A 16,225-nucleotide genomic window follows, 5' to 3' on the forward strand; every position below is an offset into this window, starting at 1 on the left:
GTTGGTACTGAGGCACAGCTGCTCCTGGCACCCCGACTGCCAGTGCTGGGCTGGATGTTCAAAGGAAACATCCGCTCTACACACCATGCAACTGATGCTATCTGGAGTAAATGGGTTGCACTGATCACCCAGCGGGCTCGAGTAGGAAACCCCAGTCGCCCAGGAATCTTGGAAGTGATTATGGACTGGCCAGAAGGCAAAGATTTTGGATTATCACCGGAGGAGGAGGTGACACGTGCTGAAGAAGCCCCACTCTATAACAAACTGCCAGAACATGAGGAGCAGTATGCCCTGTTCACTGATGGGTCCTGTCGCCTTATGGGAAAGCACCGGAGATGGAAGGCTGCTGTATGGAGTCCTACACGACAAGTAGCAGAAACTGCTGAAGGAGAAGGTGAATGGAGCCAGTTTGCAGAGGTAAAGGCCATCCAGCTGGCCTTAGACATCACTGAACGGGAAAAGTGGCCAGTGCTCTATCTCTCTACTGACTCCTGGATGGTGGCAAATGCCCTGTGGGGCTGGCTGCAGCAGTGGAAGCAGAACTGGCAGCGCAGAGGCAAACCCATCTGGGCTGCCACATTGTGGCAAGATATTGCTGCCCAGGAAGAGAACCTGGTTGTAAAGGTACGGCATGTGGATGCTCACGTCCCCAAGAGTCGGGCCACTGAAGAACATTGAAACAACCAGCAGGTAGATCAGGCTGCCAAGATTGAAGTGGCTGAGGTGGATCTGGACTGGCAGCATAAGGGTGAACTATTTCTAGCTCGGTGGGCCCATGACACCTCAGGCCATCAAGGGAGAGATGCAACATACAGGTGGGCTCGTGATCGAGGGGTGGACTTGACCATGGATATTATTGCACAGGTCATCCACGAATGTGACACATGCGCTGCAATCAAGCAAGCGAAGCGGGTAAAGCCTCTGTGGTGTGGGGGACGATGGCTGAAATATAAATATGGGGAGGCCTGGCAAATTGACTATATCACACTCCCACAGACCCGCCAAGGCAAGCGCCATGTTCTCACCATGGTAGAAGCAACCACCAGCTGGCTGGAAACATATCCCGTCCCCCACGCCACTGCCCGGAACACTATCCTGGGTCTTGAAAAACAAGTCCTGTGGCGACATGGCACCCCAGAGAGAATTGAGTCAGACAAGGGGACTCATTTCCGAAACAACCTCATAGACACCTGGGCCGAAGAGCATGGCATTGAGTGGGTGTATCACATCCCCTACCACGCACCAGCCTCTGGGAAAATTGAAAGATACAATGGACTATTAAAGATGACACTGAGTGCAATGGGGGGTGGAACATTTAAACACTGGGATACACATTTAGCAAAAGCCACCTGGTTAGTCAACACGAGGGGATCTGCCAGGCGAGCTGGCCCTGCCCAATCAGAACCCTTACATACTGTGGAAGGGGATGGAGTCCCTGTAGTGCACATAAAAAAATATGCTGGGCAAAACAGTCTGGGTTATTCCTGCTGCAGGCAGAGGCAAACCCACTCGTGGGATTGCTTTTGCTCGAGGACCTGGATGCACTTGGTGGGTGATGCGGGAGGATGTAGGAGTCCGGTGTGTACCTCAGGGGGATTTAATTTTGGGTGAAAACAGCCAATGAACTGAATAATATACTGTTCAATTGCTATATGATGTTGTATGTCATCACTACTATGGTTGCTATATGCCACATCAATGGAATGTTATCATGGTGGGAATCTCCCAATTAATAATAATAGCAAATGAACTTTCAATGGAACCGAGCAAAGTGCAGCAGTGAGAGAACAAGAACTACCAGTGCAGCGGTGATGGAACAAGGACTGACAAGCAACAATCTGACCCCACACACACCGCCTCTCTGAAGGACCCTTACAAGAGATGAAATCCAAAGTCATGGACTAAATGAACTCAATGGACGTTTCATAGGCATTTTACAGGGGTGGTCCATAGACCAGTGGAATGATTACTGATCCAGTTACTATAGCTTAGTTTACTAAGTTTTACTAAAAGGAGATAAGAATCTAGTTAGACCCTTAGTAATACCAGAAGGAAAGCCTCAATAGCACTCCAAGGAGTACCAGGAGAATGCTGCAAGTATTTTTTGAACAGGCCAAAAAGCTTTGTATACACAGCTTAAGCCAGAAACATAACACTAAACACATAATACAAAGCAAAGCTTTTGAAAAATCATCACAGAAAGAGGTCCCACAGGTAAAAAAAAAAAAAATACAGGACACAGCATGTCTTTCAGAGAGAAATGCATTCCAAGTACAAATTGGAGAGTACGTTGAAAAAATCTGCCACATCTGGCACATATGTTCATAACGGGGCACCCTCTTTCTCAGGCACTTACTCAGTAGCTAGGTTTGAGGCTTCCCTCCACATTCACGCTCCTCTGGGCTCAGCACTTTGGGTGCCTGTAGGCCATGGCTTGCCATTGGGACTGGTTACTGCCTCTAAGTCCATCACTGCACATACTGTGTAGTATTAGCCCTACATAAGCCCAGATGGAAACAAAAGCTTCTGTAGGAGATCAGTGAAGGCATTCAAACATGAAAGCTATCAATATAGCAGTGGAAAATAGTCTTTATTATTTAAAAAAAAAAAAAAAGTCCTTAAAGAGAAGGTGTCAGGTTAATACAAAAGCATTTATGGTTTTAATCATTTGTTTCCAATACAATTAGGCAACAAGTTACCAAAACTTTTCACATGTTACAAGTGACCAGGCTCCTTCCAAACAGCAGCCTCATTACTTGTTACCCACGAAGCTTTGCCTCTCACCAAATCCAGAAATAAGGGGCAATCAAGAGTTCCTCCAGAAGCTACTCATTGAGTGACCAGCGACCATGCTGTACATTCCTATAGATCCTCCTGATGAGATCAGCGAACGCCTAGTACCACACACACAATTCCACACCTCTATTCTGATACACTGCCCTCCAAGGAACACTACTTGGCAAGAGATGCACATCAGCACACTTGAAGCCAGTTCCAAGAATGTAAACCAAGAAGTTTAAAAATACATAGATCACATTTGCTACGAATAACATTTCTTATTTACCTTTCAGTATTGTCAAGGCAGAAAAAGATGAGAAAGGTGTCATAGAAATTTCTGTTCAAAAACAAAGATGTCTCCTTATGGGACAGCATGCAGAAGAAAACTCCATTGCTTATATTAGTAAGTATAGCTGCTCCTGGTTTCATATTCTGCTATAACTGAAAATTTGGACAAGTTATATGTTATCTTTTTACTTCTTGTATGAACAAGTCTGCTGGCACTGATTGAGTACCCACCCGTTAGTAAAACAACAAACTCAGTTGAAGTACCAGTGTTTCACAACATCTAGTCCATGATTCACTTCACATATTCTTTGGTTATGCAGGGAAACTTCTTTACTAACTTCAAATGACAGGTTCTGCACTTGTGTGAAGGTCCTGAAACAAATTAAACAAGCTAAATCAGTTACTCCAGAGGATAACAACTTCTGCTTAACCCCACAGGCTGCGCGCCTGGACGTTCGCATCATTCTCCTACCACACAGCCACCAGAAGAAAAAAAATGTAACCGTGAATTTTCTTCACAAAGGCTAGACTTTGGCAGAGAGGAAGGGCAGTTTGCAGGAAGGGGAGATGCGTGGCTTTATGGTCTATCAATCTTCAGAGATTTTAGCTGTAATCTCTGCTGGGGAAATGAAGGAAGGAAAGGAAATTTATCTGTTTTATCTCTTCCTCATTCTCTCAGTAATACTTTGTATTTATTGAGACAATACTTGAGAAAAATCCTTTTCTGTGCTCCTTGTACCTCCTCTAAAGGATGATATATTTGTAAGGTCATTATTTAAGATACAGTGCTTCCAGTTCACTTTTCTGTCTCCCGGAGTCCTCCCCTCTCCTACATATTTGCACTTTACCAGGGCTGTTCTTGCTCACTGGAACTCTCAGCATCAGCGAATGGCAGTCTAAAGTAGCTCACTTCGAATACACAAACAAAAAAGCCCCAAGCATATTTACTCTGACTGTAGGTAGGGTAGGGATGGAAATAGAGCTGTCTGCTACAGACACAGTTAAGCTCAGTGCTACTATTCCCTCAACTAATCCTTCTCCAATATGCACTCTGGATATATTATGCCGAGATCTGTAGATTTTCCTCTGAATATTTAGCCAACAAGTCTTTTCCCCTGACAGTTGTAAATACCTTTGAAGCTCTTTAACCATTTTCTGAGACACTTCTTTAAGCTCTTTCAGTACACTACATGCTTTTGCACTTTCTTCTGAGTAGCTTGGCAAAACTGCTGCCAGAAGTTCCTGCGTGATAGTTAACTGCTTTCGTAGTTCATCTACAATGAGATGTTAAAAGATTATTCAAAAATGTGTGCAGTGGCGTCAGTTAATACAGGACTAATTAATAGCTGGACTAACCACAGAGACAGGTGAACTAGATGACTGAAAACTATGGTTTGTTCAGCTTTCACAAACAGATCATGACAAAACTGTGAAAGCCAAGCTATTTTTAGCTATGAAGACTAACACCAGCAACAGGCTATTAAAATTGCTAATCAAGCTCTCATTTAGAGTATGTCCAAGATTTTTACAAGACAAACACAAGAGAAAAAACAAGTTTTAAACATCCAAAATCCCCTGGCCAATTATGTATATTGCTATTGGCACGTACCCCCAATATGAAATTTATCCAGCCCTCTCCTTTAGCATTCACAAACCAAAAATATATATTCATTTCCTTTCAAGCTTTCTTACAAGAATTCCGAGTTCTTCAATACACCTTTTCCATTTGTTTTGAAGTGTAAGATTATTGTAAATGGTTTAAGAATTTCATTTCTTGCAGACTAGCAGCTTAAAAAAAAATGTAACTTTTTGTCCAGACTTCAACACAAACCACAAGTACTAATTTATTAAACAAACATTCTCTGATTCAAGGCATCACACAATATATTTAAGTTCTAGTTCTACAGGAAACATAAGCAAGTCTACCAACGTGACTTTATCCCTCAAACACAGAAACAAGAAGAGATCACACTATTCTCTATAACTCTACAACTTGCTTACCCATTAGTAACAAGGAAGGAGGAAGAATTCTATTAATATAGTTAAAAGATACAGAAACTTGCTAAAGACAGTGTATATGAAGACTGCCCTAGTTTAGAAAGTTAATTTTTCTCCTGCTGCAGGATAAAAAACTTCCTTAAGTTCAGTTTAGTGGTTAAATGGAGACAAGAATTATTCATAGCAAACCATGTGACTCATGTTGCAGCCCAGTGTCCATACAAGCTCTAAGAGCACACAAAATTCCTCCAGTGGCCACAGACAGATCTAGCGATAACAGCGTAAGCATTTCAGCATACCAAAAGAACATTATTTCTGAAAGTAAGTTTGATGAATCGAATTTTCATACCAAGGTATGTTAGCATATCTCCTTCTATGTGAATATTCTTTATGGGTAATTGATGTCTAGTGGCATCCAGGGAAACGGCAAAGTTTTTATATTGCTCTTTAAACTGTTCACAAATGGGAACAAGGGGAGAAAGTATTTCCATCTGAAAAAGACACAGCAGACATTTTGTTATTATAGACCTGGCTCAATATGGAAAAATAATTTATAAAAAAACCCAAATACCGCTCCAAAATTCTTGCTGACAAAGGAATACAATAAGTTTGTGGTATGATACTCCTACCAGGCTGTTTAATAGGTTTCCCCTAACACCTCAAAATGCCTAGGTCAATACCACTTTCCTTGTTACTGTAGCTCAGAGGTATTAGCAACACAGCAGACAAAGTGTTTTATATTTCGTACTTCCATTGTAGCTAACAGTGTATTCTCCAAGGGACAAAAGTATTTTTTAATTTTTGCAACGCATATTTGTTAAAAGCAAACACAGGTTCAGTCTTGAAAATTAATTATTAAAAAATTAATTATTCATTAGAAATTTGCCTTCTTACAACCAGGCCTGAACTACTGCTGTCTAACATATGAAAATAAGACAAAGAACAGAAGACGTTCATGTCTCATCTAAGGGTTAGCACGTCAGTTCTAGCCTGTAACGGCATAACGACAGGATGTTCACATGATTTAAGATGCGTCTCCCATGCATCAACTGCAATCGGCTCTGGCAACCGGTGTGCTTTTGCTGCCCCTTGCCCGATAGCTCTAACTTCTCCTTCCCGTCCATCCACAAGGGACACTGTCCTGGTTTCACCTGGGATAAAGTTAATTTTCCTCCCAGTATCTGGTACAGCGCTGTGTTTTGGATTTAGTGCAAGAACAATGTTGATAACACTGCTGTTTCAGTTATTGCTAAGTAGTGCTTTCACTAGTCAAGGACAGTGCAGGTTCCCACACTCTGCTGGGTGCACAAGAAGCTGGGAGGGGGCACAGCTGGGAGAGCTGACCCCACCTGGCCAAAGGGATATTCCATACCCTACGGCATCACGCTCAATATATAAAATGGGGGGAGCTGGCCAGGGGGCAGCGATCGCTGTTCGGGGACGGACTGGGCATCGGTCGGTGGGTGGTGAGCAATTTTATCATGCGTCACTTGTTTTGTATATTATTATTATTATTACTACTGCTGTTTTACTTTTTCTTCAATATTAAACTGTTCTTATCTGAACCCATGAGTTTTCTCACTTTTACTCCTCTGATTCTCTCCCCCATCCCACCAAGAGGGAGCGAGGAAGCGGCTGGGTGGGGGTCAGTTGCTGGCTGGGGATAAACCACGACAGGCAGCAAAAAAGTGACAAAGGTTAATAGAGAGCATTACATGCCACAATGGGAAGTAGATACTTATTTTGTTTAAGATGCATCAAATTGTACCCCAGCAGGCCACAGAAGATACAAGTCCTCTCTGGATAAAGGGCTACTTCATAAAAGTGAGCTTGTTTAAATATAGCAGAAGCTTAAATTGTAATAAAGCCTACCTGTTTGTCTAACGCATCATCAAGTTTCTGCTCTCTCTCTTTGAGCAGAATTTGACGCTTCAGCTCCCAGAGCTTCTCCTGTTGTCTCTCCTTTTCTTTGCACAACAGTAACAAGTTTTCTTCTGCTTTTTTTTCCAGCTTGGCAAGATTTTTTCCTGCCTGTTACATCCAAAAAATATTCACAACTAAAGTAATGCTACATCAAAGTGATTAATATATTCTGCATAAGCAAACATAAGCCTCAGACCAGGCCAAAGAGCTTCAATTAATGAATCAGAGTCCTCATGCAATAAGCAGGCCATTATAGTTAAACCCTTCTCCGGTCTTCTTCCCCCACCCCCATTAAAATTTTTTGCACAGGAAAAATATACCCATACGGCACTGAGCGACCAAGAACAAAGTCACCGCTGCAACCTTGAACTCCAAACACCCTCACTCATGGTTTTCCCAAAACTTCTACATGCCCCTACTTCGTGGGGAACCAGCACCAGCTTAATAAACTGGCACTGAATTCACTCTAAGAGAGTTTTCAAAGCAAGTCACGCAGTTTTACAATCATAAACATATGAAGTCACAAGAATCCAACTTTTATGGATCAGAATGCATAGACAAGAAATTAAACAATTCCTTAATATCAAGTTTGTCTATCTGAAACACCAACTACTTGACTCTCACCTCTAACCTTAGGTAAGTCAAAAGCAGCGTCTGAGATTCCAGCTGTTCCATCAGAGCATCAGAATCATCTTCCTGCAGAAAAGAAAAGAATATACCAGATCAATTTTGGTATTTAAACAATTATGTTCAAATAAATTACTGAATGTCCAATTTGTGTCCGAAATTATCATCACCATAAACAGTCAGCTCGATGAGAAAGATTTGGGATTTTAAACAATGCATGTTAATTAAATATAACTCTTTGTTCTTTGTTCCACCACTTTTCACTACATTTTCAGCAGGTTTTTGTAAAATTGGTAGAGAACTTGACGTTTCAGTGCTACGTTGAATGAGATTCCTAAATAAGCCACTTCAAATTATGTTGAATCAATGTTAGTTTTCTGAGCAAAAAATATCAGAAAATATTTAAAGATAACGTGACATAATTAAAAAGCATGGACAGGAATGGACAAGAAGAATTGACTTGAGGAGATGCTACAGTCGGAGGATTCTTAACCACAAGAGAGGGAAGCAAAGCTTCGGTCAGTGTTGAGACATCTGGTAAACAAAACAAACATTGCTAGGAGCCGAACAGACTTATCCTCTGACTTCTGTCAGAAGGCTTCAAATCATCCCAGGATCAAATTTGTTATCACGATTAAAGATAAACAGAAAATCTTTGTTTCACACATTTCAAGATAAATACATTTAACAAAGAAAGCAGTGAGACTCACCACTTTTTCGGCTTTCTGACATGCCTCTATATCTCCATCGCTAGCCGTATCTCCATCGCTAGCCGTATCTCCATCGCTAGCCGTATCTCCTTTGCAAGCCGTATCTCCTTTGCAAGCCGTATCTCCTTTGCAAGTAGCGTTTGAGCCAGGAGTCTTGCTGTGGACAGTTTTATCTGTATCACAACAGAAAAGTTATTGCTCTCTTCTACCAAAGTATATAGGCTGGGTCAACATACCATCAGGTTCTTCTAAAGCAAAGATAATTTCAGAGTTACTACATGTACCAGTAAAGCAGACCTGTCCTGGATTTCCAGCTCTGATGACACTCCTGAGAAGTGGCTCACACAAGCATTTAGCACTACGTGACAGTTACAGATAGATGTGATACAATTTTCAGAACGGCTGATAAGCTAACACCTATCTGCTATAGGAACAAAGGGTTAAGAGTACTTTGAAGAGTACTTTGATCTTTAACATTAGATCTTAAACAAAATGCACCCAAAACGTACTCAAAATCGAGAGGTTAACTTAAACCCCGAAGGTCTCAATACTTCTGTGTAAAGACACTTGAAATAACATTCACCTTATTTAACAAAATCCTTTCAGGAATATCGGAGAATACAAGGGTTACTTAGCACCAAGTTGCAACGCATACCTTAAAAATAATAAACAGAGAAACTGAGCATGAGTGGAAGCTTACCATTAATAGCTGAAAGATCAAGGTCCGGTCGACTAATTTTATCTGCATCCAGTAAAGTGGACTGCAAGTCACCTTTCTCAAAACTACTCTGATTTACGGAGCTAGAAACAACACCTGCAGAAAGAAGCTATTATCAAACAAAAAGAACTAGAACAGATTCTGCACAAGTTCACAATTATATATGCTTTCACTAACAGGTGGCAACCTTATGCCAACTTTTACACAATCACTTTATATACACCATCCGTACGCTCCCTAATTTACCTAGAGACAAGGTAGTTCAGAACGTTATCCTCTTAAACATTTCACAGTTCAACAACTACCCTCAGATATGAAAAGGGAATACATTATTTCCGTACATTTTTCAAGTCAAGTTAAGGTCTTACCAGAATATTCTTTTGCAAGAATTGAAAAGAAATAAAAATGGACTGTTTCGCAGACAGGGATTTTCAGTCGTTTCCACTGAGTTCATTAAAGAGATGAAATAAAACAAGCAGGGCAATGGTGAGGGCATAGTAAAAGACTATTTCAAAGCCTTGTGCAGAAGGCAAGAGATCTGCTTATTTTAGACAACCCAGTTACTGAATTCCAGATTAGTTCTCTATCAGAATGTCCAGACAAAACTTGAATAAACTTCAGTTTACACCCTCAATCCCATACCAAGTTTCTTAAGTCCCTTTGAACACAGATGGTAACTGGCAGTGATGTAAAACAAAATATAATCTCCGAACAACGTTTTAGAGTTGTTAAGAGTTCCACAGGTTGGAAATACAAATTCACAAAACAAGAGCTTTCAAATTCTAGTAAAACCTACCAGCAGAAGTTTTACGTTTCTGAGGAAGAACTGATCTTGGTTTAGTTGAAGATGATTTAGCAGTAGTCGTCGAAAAGGAATTTGCTGAAGTGTTCTGACAATCAAGAAATAGAAAAGGCTGAACATAAGCAGTAATTGTGACCAGCAACGTGTTTTACCTCTGACTTGAATGCTGGCAACAAACAGCTACAATCCCAGGGCGCCTTGGTGCTTTGCAAGTCACCTGAGTACAGTCCCAAGTTCCCATCCCAGTCTGCATCTAGTAATACACCACGACTCCCTCACAACCCCAGCAGAATTGGTTTTTTTTTGCTTATGTCCCTTTTGCTTAGGTCCGTTTTTGCACAGGTCCGAGCCGCCCCTCACACCATTTCTATCCTTTGCTGAGCGACCCTTGAGCCCGGTAGCGAGGCGTCCAAGTACCTTCTTGGCGTCTTTCTTATCATACTGCAGGTAGCGAGACTTCACGATTCTTCCTCCTAAAGAAGGGGCAAAGAGAGCTCAGCCGGGCCGGCCGCGCCTCAGGCGGGGCAGGCTCCCCCCTCACCCCACCGCTACCTTTCCGCTTATTCTTAGACTCTTCTCCGCCCGCCATCATAGTACTGGAGTCGCTCCCCAGCTCGGACATCCTGCAAAGACAGAGCGGGAGATGACGAGGAGGAGGAGACGGGTGGCGGGACGCTCCGGACCTTTCCCCAACTCAGCCTCCCACCGCCTCAACCGCCAGCCCGTTCGAACCGGCGCGCAGGCGCAGCACCGCCCCGGGCGGAGAGCCCGCGCGCCCCCTGGCGGCCCGGAGGGATGACCCACGCCGTCACCTCCCCGAGGGCCGGGCTGAGGGGGGATGGCTCCCACCCGCGCCGCGCCCCGGGGCTGCTGCCTCCCCTCAGCGCCGGGGCTGCAGGGCGGGCTGCTGCCTCCCCCTGGCAACCGGGCACGGCAAGAAACGAGGGCCTGGTAACGCCTACAGCATACAATCGCAGAATGTTTTGGGTTGGAAGGGACTCACAAGGATCATCGAGTACAGCTCCTGGCCCTGCACAGGACAGCCCCAAATTCACACCATGTCTCTGAGGGCCTTGTCCAAGTGCTTCTGGAATATCCCCAGGCTGGTGCCATGATGCCTCCCTGGGGAGCCTGTTCCAGGGCTCCACCGCCCTCGGGGGGAAGGACCTTTCCCTAATGCCCAGCCTAACCCTCCCCTGGCACATCTCCCTGCCATTCCCTCGGGTCCTGGTGTTGGTCACCAGAGATGAGACACCAGCGCCTACCCCTCCTCCTGCCCTCGTGAGGAAGCTGCAGAGCACCATGAGGTCTCTCCTCAGTCTCCTTTAGGCTGAACAAACCAAAGGACTTCAGCTCCTCATACAGTTTCTCCTCTAAACCCTTCACCAACTCCGTGACCCTCCTCTGGACACTCTCCAGTAGCTTATACCCATAATGTCCTGTGGCACCCACCACTGCCCACAGCACTCGAGGTGAGGCTGCCCCAGCGCAGAGCAGAGCGGGACAATCCCCTCCCTTGCCCAGCTGCGATGCAGGGCTCGATGCCCCTCAGGGCACGGTTGGCTCTCTCTGCTGCCAGGGCACGCTGTTGGCTCACATTTAGCTTGCCATCAACCAGAACCCCCAGGTCCCTCTGCAGAGCTGCTCTCCAGCCTCTCGTTCCCCAGCCTGTCTGTACAGCCAGGGCTGCCACGCCCCAGGGGCAAAATCCGGCACTTGCCCTTGTTAAACTTCATAGTTTGTTAGAGCCCTGTCCAACCTGACCTTGAACGTCTCTAGGGATGGGGCCTCCACAACCTCTCTGGGCAACCTGTTCCAGCACTTCACCACCCTCACTGTAAAAGTTTTTCCTTATATCCAGTCTAAATCTACCCTCCTTTAGTTTAAAACCATTTCCTCTTGTCCTGTCACAACAGGGCTTGCCAAACAGATTGCCCCCATCCTTCCTATAGACCCCCTTTAAGCACTGGAAGGCTGCAGTGAGGTCTCCCCACAGCCCTCTCCTCTCCAGGCTGAAGAACCCCAACTCCCTCAGCCTGTCCTTGCAGGACTATGACTGACCCAATCATTTTTATTTTCCCATGGCTTTGGAGGGAGGCAGACACCCTCTGCAGTTTCAGCTGGGGCAGCTCAGGAAGGCTATGCCAGGCACTTTCTGCCCCAGAGCCCTAACAAATCGCTGGAGGAAGGCAGCGAACACCAGCCACGCCACCACCTCCGCAGCAGGAACCCTCACAGCACCGGGAGGTGACGCTCCCAGCTGAGGATGGGGTTCTTTGCTTTTAACAAGAATCCACCCACTCCGCCTTACTCGCCGCAGGGCCCTGCCACAGAAAGCACCTGGCTCCCGATGAGCACCCGTTGCCCGAGCTGCGTTGGGAGCCGCAGGCGGGGGCGAGGCGGCCAGTCCAAGCTGAACCTACCTGAGCCGAGGCCAGCACCGCCCGCCACAACCCCTGGGCGACGCTTCGCGCCTCCCGCCCCGCCGCAAAGGGGGGGGGGGGGGGGTTGCGCATGCGCGGCGCGCGCGCGGCGCTGAATGGGCGCTGCCCTGCCTCCCCCTACCCGGAAGTGGTGAACGGGGCCTGTGGCGGCTGGCGGTGCTGGTCGCCAGCGCTTCACCCACCGGCTGAGGTAAACGGCGGCGGAGCGCGGCCCTGCGCCCCTGATGGGCGCCCGCGCTCCTTCTTTCCTTCCTTTCTCCCTCCCTTCCTCCCTCCCTCCCTTTTTTCCTCTGTGGGCGACCGAGCTCTGTGGTGGTGGTGCCGCCTCAGAGGGACCGGGACACCCACCGAGCCGGGACGGCGCTGCCCACCGAGCCCCGGGGCCGGTGTGGCGGCCGAGGCAGTTCTGTGGGGCGGGCGTGAGGGGTGTGGAGGGAGCAGGGGGTCTGGCAGGGGAGAACCGAGGGCTCCGCCGCTTGCCTCAGGAGCTCGGGAGGCTCGGGAGCCGTTCCTCGGGGCCGGGGGGCTGCTCGGGAGCCCGGGGAGCTGAAGCTGTGGCGTGCCAGGCTTCTGGGCGGCTGCGTGGGCATGTAACGGGTTGGCAGATGTCTTGTTGCTGACTCGTTTTGCATCTGATGTGCCCGAGGAGCTGGACATGTCCTGAGGGACGGAACATGCCCCGCCGCCCGTCTGCACCTCCCGTCTGTCGGGCGACGTGCAGGGGGAAGATCTTGCCCTTGATCAGGGCTCGATGTTAACTTCCACCTCCTGCTTACTGATCTCTCAGCCACGCAGCGTTCTGCTTTTTCACATGATGTCTCTAGCTCCCGGTATGAACAGCCTGTAAGCTTTCGTACAAGTATCTCGGCATCTTAAAAAAAAACCCAAAAAACCTCGTAAAACTCTCTGGGGTCTTTTGTTTCTTTGTTTTATTTTTGGACAACTCTTGATGATATCAGCACTGCTACTGCGTTGAGGTCTTTCTCTATCATGGTGACCATCATAACTTAATTGATGTATGCCTCTGGCTGTTTGTATCTTGGTAGTACTGTGTCTTTTTGGTAAGTTTGGTTTTGCAATCTCTGTAGAGTAAAACTTTTGCAGACTGGGAACACTGTTTTTTTACATGTTGGTAGACTAAAAGCAGCAGAGTACTATCCCAATTCGTTATTACCTTGACTATATGGTTGATATAGGTATGTGTGGTGCTAATGTAAGGTGACTTCCCAGTATAATTTTTAGCCTTGTTTTCTATTGCTCCATAAGTATTTTGGTAAAGTTCTTACCCAGCTTTATTTGCAAGACCCACTTTTGAAAAGTGAGAAGTACTTTGGATGCAGATGAGTTCGGTATTCTTTGATTTCACCTTCTGGGAATGGGTGGCAGTGTAGCAAAGGGCTGGAGAAGATTTCAGGCTTCTGGCAAATGGAGTTAGCCTTTCAAAGATGTCATCAACATCCTCCCACGTTACTCCTAGAGGTGGATTGGTATCGGTTTCTCTACCTAGCTGTTTGCAAATAAGAGTTTGTCATGGGTAATTAGAAGCTCCCTGATTTCAGGTCTGTTAGCTGGAATTCGTGGCTGAAGTACTTGCCATGAAGTAACAGTGTGAGGTAACCCTGCATTCCAGTTTAGTACATTGGTGTCACACCCATCGAGTTTTACTAAGGCTTTGGTGTCTTTAGCTCAGTGTCTTGTCAGGAAAAAATCCATTTAGTATAGAGGAAGCAATATGGGGAACTTCTAACGCGGATATGTATTCATATTAGCTTCAAGATTTATCGCGGATCTTTTCAGAAAAGAGTTATTCTTGATTATTTTTGTCTTTGGAATAACAACAAGATTCTCTGCTGCTCTACGTTTGAAGTCTAGTAACATTGTGCTTTTCAGGATGACGCACCAAAGGCTGTTTCCTTAACCAGTAGTGTTTACTTAATAGACTAAAACTGAGGAGTTACTGCAGTAATGTGGTGGAACTGTTTGTAGAACTATACAGTTTGGGTGGTTTGGGTTTTTTTTGTCACTCTACTTGAACATTTGTCTGAACTGCGCAAACGGATAGTCTAATCAGAGTGGGAAGACTCACAGGTTTGTGTTTTTCTTTGGAACCTAAAATGCTTACAGAACCGAGTAATTCACGGAGAGTAAATGCAGCCGATAAAAATTGAGGTTCACCTAGAAAGTAATGCTTTGTACAGACTGAGTTTTCTGACAATGATTCAAACATTAGACCTCTTTGAATAATTCTGTGTATGAATAACTGTTTGACTCATATGCACGTAGTTCAATATTACTTAAGCTAAATATGGCCTTTTCTTAGCAAGATGGTCAAATAGGATGATTTGCGATCTTAGGCATTTAAAAAGGAAAAATTCCTAAAAGATGCAATAATATTAGCTGTCTCAACAGTCAAGGAAGAGTGAAAACTTATGATTCAACCAGAAGTTTGTTGTTTGATACTTTTTTGTGAATTCGAAGCCTGAAGGTGTATATTAATCACATTTCTAAGAAGCAAGACCTACTTATTCTAGTACCAGGGAGAAGGAAAGCCTGAGATGCTGATAAGGATTTTTTTTTTTAATCAGTAGGTGGGTATTTTAACAGATGATCTCCCTTCTGAAAGGACTAGGAATGTCTTTGTTTCAGAAAATGAAAATTCAGAGGTTTTGTCTTTAGTATATCATGTTTTCTTGATGTATCAAGTGACTCAAGCATGGCTTGCAGAGTTGCTTTTATCTAGACTTTATTGTGTTGTGTCTGATTACCAAATGAAACTCAATGCAAATCTTAAAAATATGCTCTTCCTTTAAAGCCCAACGATGGTAATATCAACAATAAAAGTGTTTTTAAAGGTATTTTCGAGATGTGTATGTTCTCATGAACTCCCTTTTTTAATCCATCGAATTCACACAAAAGTTCAACCTAAAGTTTCTTAAGAAAATTTCTTATCAGTGTAAATGCAGCATTAGACCGGTGAAACTTTACTTCCTTTGTTGACAGTTGTAATGCTATTAAGGATAAAGTTAAGAGAACTACAAAAGGTGGTAGAGCAGTCTTCAAAGTCCTTTTGGCTTACGTTCTTTGTCGCTAACACTCTCAGTTGTTTTGCCTTCATTCCCTGTTTTTTCAACAGGGCCCCATTTTCATTTTCTCTGAATCATACTCAAGCATACATCTGTAACTCTGACATCACACTTTTTGTAAGGTAATAACATGTTACGCACCTTTAATGTCACTGTAAGCCTGATAAGGTATCCTTATCCTGAGGTTAAATTGCACATCTGAGTCATTAAGAGGAAGTAGAGGTCTGCGGTTTGAGGGCAGAGATTGGGAACGGGGTCTCAAGGACCATAGGGAGTAGAGAGAAGGTAACTGAGAAGGAACTGCCTGTACCGAAGGTAATTTCTTTGACTTTTTCCTGTATAATGTTGCATTATTTGCGTTGCAGTCCAGCTTCTCCTTTGTTAGGCAGCCTGTGGCAGGAACTTCTCTGACTGGGTGGATTACAGAGAGTGGTAACAAATGTGTTGTAAATTTTCATGCTCCATTCAGAACTACTTCTTTTGAAGTAGAAAAAGCCAAGAGCTTTTAGTTAAAGAAAACCAAGGATCTGAAGGTGTTTAGTCAGCAGAATTTTTCAGACCAATACCTTGTGAGGTGAGGTAAGACAAGGGTTGAGGCCTTTTTCTTACCTGTAATGCACAGTTAGTTGTGGAAACTTCAGGGTGAGTCTGCAGCTTATTTTGCTGGAAATTCCTTGCTTTGGAAATCAAGGATAAGCAATAGCTGAATATTTTTGAAACTGCTAAATGTTTTCCATTTGATCGGAGAGGTCTTTTTGGGGGATGGTCATTGGCAATTCAGGTATTAAAGAATACTAGAGGTCAAGTACTTGTGATGTGTTTCTACTGTGGTGTTGAGAATTACTTGATTAACA

The 16,225-nt window shown here is 44.6% G+C and overlaps 2 protein-coding genes across 7 annotated transcripts in view; one reads left to right on the forward strand and one right to left on the reverse strand.

Annotated features, from left to right (window-relative positions):
* Window positions 1–2,571: 2,571 nt before the first annotated feature.
* HAUS8 (HAUS augmin like complex subunit 8) lies at window positions 2,572–12,313 on the reverse strand. 2 transcript variants are annotated; one of them, XM_075077078.1, is made up of 11 exons: window positions 12,268–12,313; window positions 10,397–10,467; window positions 10,262–10,317; window positions 9,839–9,932; window positions 9,025–9,138; window positions 8,325–8,497; window positions 7,612–7,683; window positions 6,937–7,095; window positions 5,414–5,555; window positions 4,199–4,340; window positions 2,572–3,438 (listed from the first exon to the last, which is right to left on the reverse strand). In XM_075077078.1, the coding sequence occupies exons 2-11, from the start codon at window positions 10,464–10,466 to the stop codon at window positions 3,318–3,320; spliced, it is 1,143 nt and encodes a 380-aa protein (XP_074933179.1). In that variant the 5' UTR covers window position 10,467; window positions 12,268–12,313; the 3' UTR covers window positions 2,572–3,317. The 2 variants fall into 2 exon arrangements, with proteins under 2 accessions (XP_074933179.1, XP_074933178.1); XM_075077077.1 differs by lacking the exon at window positions 12,268–12,313 and having other exon boundaries at window positions 8,325–8,353; window positions 8,390–8,497; window positions 10,397–10,565.
* A 52-nt stretch (window positions 12,314–12,365) lies between these two features.
* The window catches only part of MYO9B (myosin IXB), a 45,108-nt gene continuing 41,248 nt past the window's right edge, over window positions 12,366–16,225 (forward strand). For all 5 annotated transcript variants that reach the window (XM_075076816.1, XM_075076815.1, XM_075076817.1 and 2 more), the window contains exon 1: window positions 12,366–12,478. The gene's annotated coding sequence lies outside the window, so the exon portion shown is untranslated. The remainder of the gene's footprint in view (window positions 12,479–16,225) is intronic.

The sequence above is a fragment of the Phalacrocorax aristotelis genome, chromosome W (genome assembly GCF_949628215.1).
Source record: "Phalacrocorax aristotelis chromosome W, bGulAri2.1, whole genome shotgun sequence".
NCBI lineage: Eukaryota > Metazoa > Chordata > Aves > Suliformes > Phalacrocoracidae > Phalacrocorax > Phalacrocorax aristotelis.